At 49.6% G+C, this 14,789-nt stretch overlaps 1 protein-coding gene across 1 annotated transcript in view; it reads left to right on the forward strand.

Annotated features, from left to right (window-relative positions):
- Positions 1–836: 836 nt before the first annotated feature.
- FSTL1 (follistatin like 1) overlaps positions 837–14,789 on the forward strand; it is a 43,620-nt gene continuing 29,667 nt past the window's right edge. Inside the window, exons 1-2 of the mRNA NM_204638.3 lie at positions 837–916; positions 1,014–1,073. Coding sequence (NP_989969.3) covers positions 914–916; positions 1,014–1,073 — 63 coding nt within the window. The 5' untranslated portion in view covers positions 837–913. The remainder of the gene's footprint in view (positions 917–1,013; positions 1,074–14,789) is intronic.

Raw genomic sequence — 14,789 nt, forward strand, 5'->3', positions numbered from 1 at the left:
GAACACCACCAGCGACAGTGACTGCACCACCTCCCTGGGCATTACTCCGCGGTGTTTACAGCATAAACATTCCGCACAGTGCATACTGGAGATAATCAAATGCCCTGCATTAAGAACAGCAGAAGGGATTTGGCCTCTTTGCCCACTTTGAACTGATAAGATGTGAAAGTCACATGTTTTGAAGTTTTTGTTTTTTTTTTTTTCCCCAAAAGCCTTGTTTTTGCACTGAATATTACCAGACTCCAACAGCCCGTCTTCTCTGTTACCTGAGACTGACCTGTTTAGGGGTTAAATGAGTGTTCACATATATCAAATTCTCCTCGGACATTAAGGATTAGACTTCAGGTTTGAATTAATGAATTCGCACTTTGTTTCTGCACCAGGCTCTTCCCCATTGGACAGCCAGTCTGTGCTGCCAGGTCCTGCCTTACAGCCCCTGAGCTGGAAACTCCATGCTAAAGATATTAAGAGGATCACAGGTATTTACGTGACCACTGCCAGCCGTTCCAGGCGGGACGACCCAACCCACGGCGCTGACAGACCCCTGTTCCCTCTGCTAACGCTCTGTGGACACGGGCTCACATAACGACCGTAGACCTCCCCGTGTCCCTACGTAACAGCCTACAGCGAAGCTCCGGCCTGTCCAAGCTCGGACCGCTCACTCTGTTCTGGGACGAAGCCCACTTCGTCCTCCAGGGGGCCGCCATCCCACCCCGCCCCGCCCCGAGGCCCCGCGGGGCGGTGGCAGCGGGCGGACCGAGGAGGGGCCGGGCCCGGGGCGGGGGTCGGGCCGGGGGTGGAGCCGCGGGCTGGCGGGTCGGGGCGAGGGGAGACTTCCCCTTCCCTTGCTGAGCGAGCCGGAGAAGGCGGCTGTGCAACTCCTCGTGCGTCGCCGGTTCCGCCAGCCCGCAGCATGGTGAGGGGCCGCCCGGCCGGCGGGAAGTTTGGCGGTGGCGGCGGTGTCCCCTCTCGACCCGCGCTCACCGCCAGCCCTCCCCGCTCCTCTCTTGCAGATCTGGAAAACTCTCCCGCTGCTCTGTGCCCTGCTGGCCGTCGCCCGGCTGCGAGCGGAGGTAGGCGGGGGCCGGGGCGGGGGGCTCCGCCGGGCCTCTCCCGGGCCGGATGGCGGCGGGGCCGGGGCCGGGCAAGGCGAGCTCGGGGCTGGAGGAGGGGGCGGCCGGCGGGACGGCGCTGCGGGTTGAGAGCGCCGGGCGCGGGCTGGGAGCCCCCTGCCGCTCCGTCTGCCTTTCCTTCTTCCTTTCCTTCTTTCTCTTTCTTTCTTCTTCTTTTTTTTTTTTCTTTTTTTCCCCCCTTCCCCTCGTTTACTGCAATGACCTTCTTCAGGCAACGAAAGCCATTAGCCCCCAAACTCGTAAACCCAAAGGTCTGTTGACAGAAAATAAACGGTGCCTGAATTCCCGGCGCTGCAGGCTCCGTAAAAGTGAGGTCAGGAACAAAATATTCGATAATTGCGGCAGGGAAATGTGGAAGTGATTTGGAGCAAATGAACACAAGCTGGGCTGGGGGCGGGGGGTGGGGGGGGAGCGGGCGGCCGGGCGTGCTCTGCGCGGCAAAGCGGTCCCGGCGGGGGGACGGGCTGGGGCGGCTTCCCGCGCGCATTTTTTCTCCCTACATATTTCTCCCAGATGGCCGGCCCCGCCCTCCAGCATCGCAGCTTGGCTCCGCACAAAAATGTATAAACACTTCTGGTTTCCTACGGAGGGTTGCCTTTCTCTGCCTCCCAGCCCCTTGCCCGCCCTGGGAGCGCCCATCGAACTCCCCCGCTAGAGCTGGACCCGGCTCTCGAGGAAACTGAGGGACGGAGCAGTAGGGTGGGCTGGTGTTTCATCTGCATGTACCTCGTCACGTTGTGAGAGACTTTCTGCTGGAGGCATGGCTACATGTACTGATGTAGCCAGTGCTCGTGCGCATCCCCCTCCAGAGCTGTCCTGAAAAAGCCAGAACAGTTTCACCATAAACAAGCCTTAACCAGTTGTAGTGCAGTACCTCTGTAGAAAGGAAGTGTCAGCAGTGTATCCATAAGGTCACTGGATCATTTGAGTTGGAGGAGACCCTTAAAGGGAATCTGGTCCAACTCCTATGCAATGAACACGGGCATCAACAGCTGTGGAGCAGTGGCAGGGCTCTGAGTGAAGTGAACCTCAGTATCCTCATCTACAACCCGAGAGTAAGACAAACGTGAGCCGTTGTGCTCAAAACTTGGTTGTGAAGGCTGGCTGGTGCCTGAGCTGATACAGTAATGACTTGGCTGCTCTCAGAGATGATAATCCGGGTGTCAAACCCGTGAATGTTTTGGTTCAATTCCAGTCCAAGTTCAGAAAAGCTTTGGAGAGGACAACTGATGCCTCAAACAACCATTCTGTTGGGGTTCTTAGATCCCTTGCTGCTGGGTGGTGAGCACCAGCGAGCTTGCAGGATCCACCACCTGAGATACTGGGACCTTCTTGTGCCCTGGGGTGAGTGGGCTGTGCTGCGAGGTGGGCTGCTTGCATTCAGAGGCACCTTTGGCAATTGGCCCTTCTGGATGTACTTCATCACAGCCCTGTGTCCCTGGCATTTAGCAGGGTTCACATGGTGTTCCCCTTCTCCTAGATTTTGGAAGTGATGACTCTTATTTCTTCTGTTCCTGCTGCAGTCTGTGCTTAGTGCCTTTCAGTATGTTCAGAATATTAACGCTGAGCTTTGAGCTTCTAATCCATTTGTAGGCAAAACCATATCTGAACATTACTGGCTTTTTGTTCCAGCGCTCGTTTCTACAATATTGTTAGGTGCATAATTCGAGTCTTGAAAGAAAGAAAGAAAGAAATTGCTTCAGTCGATGTTCTTGGCATGACTTTGTGCAGACTGGAAAATCTGAGACGTGCCAAAATGTGGGAGCTTTTCTTGGCCCAGTTCAGTAATAGTCACAAGAGCAATAGATGGTGAACTGTGTGCCTCGGCCGGAGGCCAGCCACCAGCCCCAGGCAGCGTGCCGTGTCTCTTCCTGGGTCAGACCGTCAGAGGCCATTTGCTGGTATCAGTGGGGTCCTGTGGAGGTGAGGCGGCTGTGTTCTCAGCTGGGTCTTCAGTGAGCAGACAGTGATCTGGGGGAATCATCCATCACAAGGGAGGAAAAAGGGAGAGGCTCAGGTGAATCGGTAGGGCTGTAACGCGGTCGATCAGGCGTTTCCTGCTGGAGCACTTACCAAGTTAGTGCTGGAAAGGAGTCTGCTCGCTGTTGAACTGTGGCCATGAGGTCTGTAGGTTGGTGTGTGGGAACACCACGCTTAAACCAGTGTCATCATACGTCCCATCAGGATACTTGCTTTTCAGTGTGAATTTTAAATGTTAATGGAGAGATTTATGCCCGCATGAGTATATTGGGGCAAGCTGTGGGTGGATGTTTGCCAGTTTGCTATTCATTCAGATTAATCCCCAAGACCTGTAGCTACTCCCCTGACCGATCCTTAACCCATTTCTGGCTGAATGAGACTGCCTTTGGAAAGCATTCTGTGAACAGCGTGGGTTGATTTAGCTCCTTTTGGCCAGAAATGACTGGAGGAGGTAGCCTAGAGGATCTCTCGTCGTGAGAAGATCTACTGACAGATCTGAGGGGTTACAACCCCCAGGCAGCACAGTGATGACAAGCATTTGGGACCAGATTTATAACCTTTTCTAATAGTGTGTGCTGCAAACACCGCACATCTGTTGTAACCCTGGGATTAATTTTTTCACCCCACCTCCTTTTCCCTCTGTATAATCTTTCCACACAAAAAGCTGAAAAGAGGTGTTGGGGGTAGAAAAGACCAAGTTTCCTGGCAAGTTCTGTTTGCTTAACTCACCTGAGCTCTTCCTCTTCGTCCAACTTGACTCCTGTACATAACAACAACCACATTCCCTTCCCTCCAGGGTTCCATGCCGCTCTGCCAGCAGAGAGCCTCCGTGCCCTGGAGATATGGGGCTGGTTGTTCAGCTGGTCTCCATAAAGCTGGGTGTGCTTCCTCCCATTGGGCTGCTTGCAGGATCTGGCCAGCACCAGCAGCTTGCTTTCATTACGCTTTTCCCACGTTCTTGCACTGATGGAGACAAAAAACTGCTGTCTTACTAAATTACACTTAATGAATTACAGCCGAGATCCTGGTGTAGTTGCATAGCTCTAGGACAAGGCTGTAATTTGGACCTCAAGCTATTGTTTTAAGAAGTATGTTTCCCTCTGGAATTTATTGGTAAAGCCTCTGCGATAGTTCAGTTCTCCTTGTACTCATGTTTAGTCCAGGGCAGTGGAAAGAAAGGATGCTGCGATGCCAGCGCACAGGTAACTCAGCCTGCTTCTGAGGTTTTTAATGGGTGTGCTGGGCATGATTTGGCAGATAGAGCACACACAGTTCATTTAGGACACCTCCTGTTGAACTCCCTGGCCGGGTGCCCCACATTTCTTTCTACAGGGACCATAACCTCTGAGCAGCAGCATGCGTGGTGCAAGCTGTGACACAGAAGTGACGTGCAGTGCTCAGGTGTGTGTGACACCCTGATGCTGCTCTGCACATGGAGCTGCTGTTTGCCACTGGGCCTGAGCTGCTTTCTGCAAATTCACTGTGGTTGAGCGAATGACTTTATCCACCGAGGTGCAAATTCCTTGCTGGTAATCAACATAGGGCTGTCTGAAAGGCTTCTCTTGCCTGTTGCATTCTCCAGCTGCTGTTATTGGTACAGCTGCGTGCCCATCAGGAGGCACGGGGGCACCTTTGATCTTTCTTGCATGGTATTTACATGAGCTGAGGAATGTTTCTCTTTGTGCAGAAGAGAGTTTGTGACAAACCTCAGCCAGATGAGTCCTTCAGGCTCACGAGACTCATGTTAACTAGGCTGCTTTAGCTCACACATCCTGTGAGCTAAATGAGATGGGTTCTCGGAAGTGCCTCATATAGCTGGGTTGCAGCATCTGCCTTCACAGAGGTGTCAGCTTCTGCTGCGCTGGCACGTCTGAGCTACACCAGGAATAACCAGCACCTCTCTGGAGAGATTAATCCCTCAAAGCACTGTCTCTAAGCTTAGCAGAAGAAAAGACTGGAATGCTGTTATGCTGCGAAGCACCTTCCAGAGCCATCTCTGCATGGCAGACACTGGGGTATATATGCCAGCTTTCCCAGAGGCTGCAGGTTTTGCCACAGTTGGTGTATTACGTTAGGTATGAACTGGTTAGAGCAGGGGCTTGTTTGCTCATGGTCTATGGGGCTCTGATTGCAACTTCTAGGCATTGCGGTTCTAAAGAAACAAATGGCAAATAAACAGCCCTGGAGGCTTCAGCACTGTGTTAAAGCACAGATGAATGCTGCATGAGCAGCGACTGCATAGCATTTTCTTTCTGCTTGCTTTGAAATGTGCTCTGGTTTGGTGAGCAGCTCTTTTTGTGCCAGTACACACTGGGCTGAAGACACCAGTCAGCATTTACCTAAGATTACATCTGTTCTCTGCCATGTAAACTGGCCACCCAGAATTTCCTATGAAATCTTATTGTCTGCTCTAACCCGAGGTCTCATTTATTACACCATACCTCTCCATTTTAACAGCGTGCCTACAGTTGCTTGGGACAGTGCCCTTAGACCCAGGTTTCCCATGACAGTGAAGGAAAGCAAGCTTTGTGCTCCCGTGTGCATGTGTGGAATTCCTTGAGACAGTACCCCTTGTGGAGCACGTCAAGGGGAGCATGATCTCGAAAAAATCTGGAGGCTCCTTTTGGGTGAGCAGGCTTGGAAGGAACGAGAGGTTTGGGGGGGATGACTGAATAGGTAGGGATTTGGTATCTTATTAGCTCAGCTGTAGGTGGATCACGTTTCCACTTTTTGACAGGTAAGTACATATTTTGGCAGAAGAAACTAAACGCTGCTTGAAGGCTGTTAGTCTTACTGGGAGAGGGTACTCATTTCCCTGTGCTTTTGAGGAAAATAACATATGAGCCAGGAGACAGAAAGACTTGCTGGAGCTCACCTCTGTGTGGCTATCGCAGGGCAGATCCCTGTGTAGAGTTTCTCATGGCTGTGCTCTGCCAGCTGCTGTGCCAGAGATAAAACTCTACCTCTTTTCTCTTAATACTGTCATGCTATGTGATGGACGTAGACAGGATCAAGATGCCTCAGGAGAATGGACGCTGGTGAAGCTTTCCCTTCTTATTTCTTAATTAGCTTTTCCCCACAGTGAAAGATTCCAAGAAGTAATGATAGCTTCAGAAGTTACCTATGGCCAGAGACGACAACTTTGTTTCCTTATCTGTGAGAAGGCCTAGGGAGGTAGTAAAAGGACTTGCTGCAGCAGTACCTGGTGGTGGAACTGAGACAGGAGCCTGGTACTGTCCTTAAGCCTTTCCAGTCTGGGAAGGGGAGAATCATAGAAGTTGGAATGGATCCATAAAGATTGAGTCCAACTCTTGGCTCTACATAGGACCACCCAAAAATCAGACAGTAAGAAGAGAAGAGGGAGTTAAAGCCTTGGATGAGAGGTGAGCAGGAGTGGGGTGACAGGATGAGCTAGCAAAGCTGTCAGCGTCTGCTGGAGGCACATTCTGACTAAGAAGCCCACAGCCTCAGAACCCCAGGGCCTGGTTTGATTGTGCTGTTGTTTTCCAATGAGGAATCGATCTCTAGTGCAGTGCCTGTGGGGCCCCTGTGTGCTGGAACAGCCCCTGCCATTTCAGCACTGGTAATCGTAGCCTGGAGCCAAGAGCTTTCTTTCCTTTTGCATGATGTAATGTTTCACATATGTACTCGTTGCTGCTCAGGGACTTTCTTTTCCTCTTGTGTTTTGGCCACTTTTTCATGTTTATGTTTGAGGAAGCTGACATACGAGGGATTGGAATTACTGTCTCGTTTCCTATATGCAGGAAGAAGAGAGTGCCTCAGGGGATTTTTATTATGTCTGGATCGTTTAGTTGTCTGGGTGAGTAAAATTCTTCAGGGATAACCGGGAAAGGTTGTGACCCAGCTCCGCTCTGCAGCACACTCATTCAGACCCAGGAGGCTGGAAGATCGAGGTGGCAGGAGACCAAACACTCACATCTGAGGCTGAGGCTTGAACCTGGCAGAAAAGCCCTAGTGTTCCTGGCTGACCATGGCGTGCTCACTCTTGTGTCAGGCAAAAGTTCTGTGCTGTTCCAGCCCCCAGGTGACAAAGACTGAGTGGTGTCCACCTCATCTTCCTCAGTCGATACCCCTTCACTGGCACCACTGTGGTGACTGAGGCACAACTTCTGGTGGAGATCCATTCTGCTGTCCCCAGGACCAGGGACAGGATGCACTGGTAGAGGATGATATGACAGTGAGTAGGGTGAGGAAGGAGTGCTGTTGTTTGTTTATTTTTTGCTGTTTCTTTTAAATCACCTGATTTACGCACAGCCCACACTTGAAGCCATGCACACATGCTTGCAGATGTTATTCCCTGCAGTCCAAGCTGGAGTGGCTAGTGTTTTCAGAAGTGCTCTTTTTGGGATCCTTCACAGCATCCCTATTTGTAGAACAGACTGATTCTTCCACATAGTATTGCTGTCTGCCCAGGGATTAGTTGCTGCTTGTAAAACCCGAAGCCATTAGTGCCTTGCAAATCCAGTTTTACACATCCCTGCTAAGAGATGTCCCCTTCCTGCTCTGTGAAAAACGACACCGTGCTCTGGAGTATCTCAAAGTCAGTAAGTTTATCTTGATGCTCCTCTTCCATGAACAGGCAGACCATTAATCTTGTTGTTCTGTCCCAGCAGTCCTAATTATGCCCTGTGCTCGGTGATAATCATTGCCTCCCCTGTGCAGTTGCACACAGATCGCAGGTTGATGGGGCCCCTCTGCTCTGTGCTGGGCCCACCTCTTTTCATCTCCTCTAGCTCCCTGTCGAAGCAGAACATTTTTCCCTGGCTCCCTGAAGAAACAGAGCTTTATGTGATTTTATTCTCTGTGTACTGGTGCCTTTGAACCTCCTCAAATAACTTCTAAACACAACTGCCAGTTTCAGCCACGTTTAGCAAAGGATATCAGGTTCCTGCAAGGTACTGTGTTCCTTTCTGTTTTGTAAAAATAAAGACTGGTAGAGTAGAAAGACACTTTCACTGCCCTTTCCAAGGGAAAAGCTCTGGTGTGAGATCACCTTTCACTGTGGACATGAGAGGCATTTCATGAGCGTTCCCCTTTGAGTGCAGTTTGTACCTTCTTAGTCATTGAACACGATCCGCCTCCAGAGAGGAATTTGTAGGAAACACCTTGGAGAGCAGCTCCTTGGAGCTCCTCTTTGCACTTCGTGGTTTATCCTTCACTCTTTGACTTTTCATTGCTGCAGACTTGTGTCGTGGAGGAAACTGAGCCTACATGTGCTTCATCAGGGAGTATAGGACATGGTTTGTTACCTGACGCGTGTGTATGCATGTATGTACATACAGAGAACCAACCCTTTTGTGGAGTAACTTGCTAATAACTCCAGCAACCTAGACCTGGGATGGGGGAGCAGAGCAAAATTTGCAATCAGTGCAGGTTCTCTGTGGGTTTCTGATTTTCATGGGTGAATGCTGAGTCTTGCAGTAGTATGTATGTAGCCCTAAGACATACAGTGTCACTTCAGTGCCTGGGCTGCTTCTGACTTGGTGCAAGGGAAAGCTGAGGGGATGGGAGAACAGCTGGGCATGAATGTGTCCTCACAAATCACTGCCAAGCTGCTCTGCAGTGCAGCTGCCTACGTCCAGGTGCTGGGGTGAGTTAGGATGTCCTGGCTGCAGCCACAAGGTCAGTGGTACACTAGCATTAAACATACAAAACTGTTTGCTCGTTTCCCAGGTCTTTGTTTATTTGCTGTAGAGGGTTGGTGGGGGACAGATTGAAGGGGTTTCTGAGCAGATGTGGTTCAGAGCCTGTGGGCACCAAGAGAATGCAAACAGCTCTCTCCAGGTCTGTTTGTTCTTGCTCCTACCATCATACCATGATTTACATGCGGGCTTTGGGCAAGGCATCTAGTTCCTCTGAGCTGCGGTGTTCACATCTGCAAAATAGGAGTAACAGCTGTGCTGTGCCTCACAGAAAGGTTTATGAACCTGAATGCATTCCTTTTAAGAAAAGTTTAAAGCTCTCAGTTGGAAGATACAGCCGGCATTGCAGAACGTTATTACCCTTATCAACAACAGTAGCAATAGCCGGGAGGGTGGAGGCAGTGTTTGGTGCAGAACTGTCAACAAGTAGTTCATTGACAGGCAGTAATGATGAGCCCTTGGCAGGGGGAAGCAGGGCTCGCTGTAGCCACATGGTGTGGATGAGCCTGGGCTCTGGCACAGGGCACGCTCGCCTGCTGTCCATGACTGGTCTGTCGGATGCTGATGAGAGAGAGGAGATGGGTTTGTCATGGCAACTAATGGAAATCACTTTTTTTTTCTTTGTCTGTCATATATAAAGGTGTTTGTTAAAAGAACTAGGAAACATATTTCTTTTTAATATTAACTGCTGACTTCGGGTCTTAATCGGTATATTATCTGTGTTTTTCTCAGGAGGCTACAAGAGTTTTTGAGTTTTTGCACTGGGGATGAGCCCTGGGAGCAGGCAGCAGCTGGGCAGCTCTGTGTGCTGAGCCACTTCTCAAGGCTGTCCTGCAAGGCTCTCCCATGGACATCTGTTCACAAAACAGTGAGGCTGAGAAGCAGGTGCCCAGAGTTGCAGGTAGGGCAAGTGCTGTTTGCCATGGGAGCGAATGATTAGCTACTCTGACGAGTTTCAGGCTGGATGAACGGGGAATAATAATGCCAATTTATCAGCCAGTGAGCTGTCAAGCTTACTGACACAGTGAGGATGATAAAGAGCTTTGAGAATTCCAGATTAAAGGTCAGGATGAAACACAACGTAGTATTGTCTCTATTTTGTGTAAACAACAGCATATCTTGTCACTAAAAACATGTCTGTCTACTAACTCTACTGATGCTGAAAGGAACAATTTTTCCCCATTGATTAGTCGATGATAAGGCCATAAAGAGCTACTATGCTTTGCGTCTGCTGTCCTCTTGCCTAATGCAGCCCATATATCCAGTTTTGTGATTAATTCCCTTTGCTCTGGACTCTAAAGCATGTCCTATAAGACATCTAGTCTTGATTAAGTAATTACCACAAATGGAAAATACCACTGCGTTTGGCATGTTGCTGCAGTGGTTAATGATCCTCATGCTGTTGCACCTCATTTCTGGCTTCTGTTTGTCTAGTTTTGATCTGTGGGTGGTGACAGAAGAGACCTTCTGTACCATGCATATGTTCCCCATCAGTAAAAGTATGGTCTGCAGCAAAGATTGCTCCCAGTCTTGCCTTTGGGAAGCTGAACAGTCTCCCTGTGCAGGATCATAGATAGAATCAGAAAATCATTAAGGTTGGAAAAGACCTCTATGATCATGTAGTCCAACCATCGACCCATCCCTACCATGCGTGCCCACTAAGCCATGTCCCTCAGTGCCTCATCTACATGTTTCCTGAACGCCTCCAGGGACGGTGACTCCGTCTCCTGTCTGGGCAGCCTGTTCCTGTGCCTCACCGCTCCTCCTGAGAAGATGTTTTTCCCAATACCCAGCCTGAACCTCCCCTGGCAAAACTTGAGGCCATTCCCTCTTGCCTTGTTGCTGTTACCTGAGAGAAGAGGCTGACCCCCTCCACCCCCCCACCTTGCCATCACCTCCCTTCAGGGAGTTGCAGACAGCAGTAGCGTTTCCCCTGAGCCTCCCCTTCTCCAGACTAAACAATCCCAGTTCCGTTAGCTGTCCCTCTTAAAACTTGTGCTGCAGCTCCCTCGCCAGCTCTGTTGCCCTTCTCTTGGCATACTCCAGGGCCTCAATATCTTTCTGGTAGTGAGGGGCCCAGAACTGAACGTGGCCCTTGAGGCGTTGCCTCACCGGTGCTGAGTACAGATGGATGGTTACCTCTTTGCTCCTGCCAGCTATGCTCTTCCAGAGCATCTACCGAGGGTGCGCTCAATCCCCTTGTTCAGATCATTAATAAAGATATTAAACAGCACTGGCCCCAACACTGACTGCAGAGGATGGTTCCCTGGGTCTGCGTGCAGCCCTTTCATGCTGCCTGCTGGGGGCTTGCTGCTGCCCTGTGCTAACAGGGCATCTCCACATCTGTACAGCCACGGGCAATGCAAACTGTGCAAAGAAGAACAACAAACCCGGCAGCACACCCTTACTTAGGTTGAGGGAGTTCATGCATGTTAACCTGCTCAAGTTGGGATGGCCACAACAGATGAGGCATAGGCCTGGCAGCAGGAGGGCCGAGTCATTGCATGCCTGCGCTCACATACCTCAGCAGATCAGCTCTGGTTTGCTGCCCTGGGGCCTGAGAGCTGTAAAAGGCTGCATTACTGGCATCAGCGTCTCCACGCAAGCAAACAGTGCACTATAAAGTCCCACGTGGATGCCAGCGTGTGCTTTGTTTCTCTGCTTAGTGCTCCATTTCTCACAGCTAGATAAGCGTTGATGGGAGGAACTACTCATCCTAGTGCCGGAAGGTGTGTCTATTTATGGGTGTAACTTGGTTTGGTTTACACGTGGGCAGTGGTCCTGGGACTGAGGGGTGCAGTGAGCAAGCTGCCTGCCCTGCTTTAGAAAACTCAAGCTATTACCAGCAATTCTGACCCAAACTGGCTGCAGTCAGAGGTGGAGACAGCCAGCTTTCTTGCTGTTTGCTCCACCCTTCTCAGAAAATGAATTTCTAGCCAGCTAACAATGCAGGAATTTCTTCCAAGAATGAATCTTGCTGGCTTGCTGTCCCAAGGGCATGGGCTCTGTTCCGAGATGTGCTTGTACAGGGCTTGGCACGAACTGGGTTGCATCTTCAACTGGGTTGCATCTTGACCTGGGCCTTGAGACACTTTGGTACTTTAAGTGTGTAATTAAAGATTCAGATGTTATTTCTGTTGTTGCTCCAACTTTGTCTTTAAATGTGGGTGTTTGGTCTTTCTCTTCTCTGACAGGCAGTAGAAAGTCCTGTGCGTTTCTTGTTCTTGAGTCCTTTCCAGTTCACAGCTCTGGAAGGCTGAGTACACAAAGCGAAGGTTTGTGTGGAGATGGTGAAGGTGAGAGGAGATAGTTTGCTTGTTTTAGGTAGCATTTTCATTCTGTGTTCTGCCTCCAGCTCAAAGCCCATTTTCTAATCGAAGTCTGGCAAAGGGCTATGAACTCCTGTGTACCTCGGGGCTGTGATCGTTAAGCTCAGAGCCAAGCATTCTTGTGATGTACATCTGAAGGAGGGGTTTCACCGTGGGTGCTGTGGAGAAAGGTGAGCAGCTCCCATGCTGTGGCTACGACTCTCTCCATCTCCTCCTCCTCTGTTCTGGCTTCTGTGCCACCAGGCAACTGAAAACATACTCCGAAAACAAACCCCTCTTTCTCTTGACTCTTTCTTAGCAAACTGCTGTCCTGCTTATGTCCCCTCACACAAAAGCTGTGTCTTTGTGTGAGAGGTGGTGACTCAAGCACAGGGCTCTACTTAAGCTTCTGGGCAGTGCAGGGCTATGGGGCTGTGACCCTCCACCCATCCCAGCGCTATCCATCTACTTGTCCTCTGTTACGGTCAGTGCTCTGCAATAAGGTCTAAAGAATGTATGTACAGCTGTCTTGGCTTTAACAGCTCGGGCTTCTGATTTAGCCAGTGGGTGTTCACACAGTAAGCACCAGAAGTCCCACGTTTGTTCCTTCCTGTGTCACTCCCATTCTGCAGCGTTATGTGTTCCTAAGTGTTTGTTGAAAGCATTAGAACGTCTTGGGGAGAAGTGCCTGTTTTTGCTTCATTATTTTTGATGAGATTTAGCTGTTAAAATTTAGGCACACCGTGTACTGCCAGCGCCTATCCTGGTGGTAATGTAGGCTGATCCGTCTGCAGCTGCATAGTTTCCAACAGGGGAGAAAGAAGGGGGAGATGACAAAGTCTTGGCTGAGACCAAGGTACAAAACTCAGGTAGGATGAAGAAATGCAGTAAATTCCATGCATGGACCATGTAGAAGTAAGTATGTCTCATGGGCTGTTGCTTAGTATGTTGTGAGGAGGGGAAGAAATTACAAGATTGAATGGGACATTGATTCAACTGAAGGAGCAGTGTCCCTATGGTAGAGCTGTGCTGACATCCTGGTGCTTTGGAGGATATGAGGCTCCTGAAAGTCATTAGTGTGTGCTGTAACAAAAGGCTTGGATTTGCATGTCACGGAGGATTAAACTTGGGGCAGCTGAGGTGCTTAGTGACCATAGATGCCTGCTCCTTCATTTGGCTGGAATTGCTATCATGCAGCAGGAATGGCTGGGCAGGTCACAAAGTGTGAATCGACAGAGTAAATTTGGGTTAGGCTTTACTGTGGGAGAGGAAGCAGTAAGCAATGATGCACCAGGTGCTGCTTCACCACCTTTTGGCTGTTCTTGCTGTAGAGTGAGCGTGTGCTCTTAGAGGGGAGATACAAGCAGCCAGGAACAGTGTCCCTTTCATATACTTCATCTGAGTCTGTCGCTGCACCCTGAGCTTGATGCTGCTGACTGCGATGTTAAAGGCTTCTCGTATTGCAGTCCCTTCCCAAGGGCTGAAACTAAGCTGTGTGTTCGTGCATGTTTCATGGAATTAAGGTTACCAAGTGCAATACTTGCTATGGGTAAGGATTTGGCAGTTCCTATGGTAAGTGAGAATTAGTGTCATGTCCCCAAGAGGGACAAGCTGTTGCAGATCAGCATAGATGTGATGCCCGCATGTGTTCACTGTAAGATACTTGGCCCTTCTTGTTCAAGGCGCTTTTCTTCTGGGTTGTTGAAATGACTCACATCTTACAGGTGCTGGAGCACTTAGAGGAGAAGGAGGGATGTGCAGTCAGCAGCTAGATTGGCAGACACTGTCATAAAGATGTTAAGGTGCTGTGAATTGTAGTAAATTGTTCATTGCAGGCTACAATTATTTGCGTTACTTTGCTATTGCCATAGGCTAAAGGAGCGCATGCATGGCATTCCTTCAGCTCAATGGGACGACTTTTTAGAGCTGTCAGCATGCTGGGTACACTTCAAAATCTCTACACCTTCACTCTGTCTGGGCAGTTGGCAAGGAAAGACTGGGAAGTATGACAGCTTTTATCCTAGGAGAGCTATAAGACCTGCAACAAGGAGCTGTTTGTCCTCCTTTGGGTGGGGGTGGTTGGTTGGTTTTCCACTTCTATTTCACACTAAGCTAGCCCAAATTGTTGGAGATCCAAAAAATTCTCTTCAAAAAACCAATCAAGAGATTCTACTCAAAAACTGAAAGGTAGATTTGTGTTACCAAATGTTTCATTGCACAGCATGAGACTTCCCATAATTGCAACACCCTAAGGTGTCCCACAGTACATCCACAGAGCATCTGTCTGTCGTGGCTTAGTACATTAGTATAACATCTGTGCTACTTCTGAAGTCACATGTGGGGGAAAACGGATCGTGTTGTATTTATTTCCTACAGCCTGTACGTTTGTCCAGGTAGCATCCAGTGTAACTTTGTTAAGCACAGCCAGTGCAATATGGAGTGTGTGAGAATAATGTCTGCACATACGTGATGAGGTCTACTTAAGCGATTTGTTCTCAGTGTTCAAAAGGCTGCCATTGATTTCCTGGTGTGCTTGAGTCAAAGCCAGCTCTAGGAACACGTTTTAATAAATGCTTTGGGTGTGTAGATTTCCTGGGTTTTCTAAAACCTGTGTTGAGAAGGAAAAGCTTTTGTCCCTTCTGAGTTTCCTATCTTAACTTCTTCCGATGCATTCCATTTTACCACTGAAATCTCTCCTCTGCACA

Source organism: Gallus gallus, chromosome 1 (assembly GCF_016699485.2).
Source record: "Gallus gallus isolate bGalGal1 chromosome 1, bGalGal1.mat.broiler.GRCg7b, whole genome shotgun sequence".
Classification (NCBI taxonomy): Eukaryota; Metazoa; Chordata; class Aves; order Galliformes; family Phasianidae; genus Gallus; species Gallus gallus.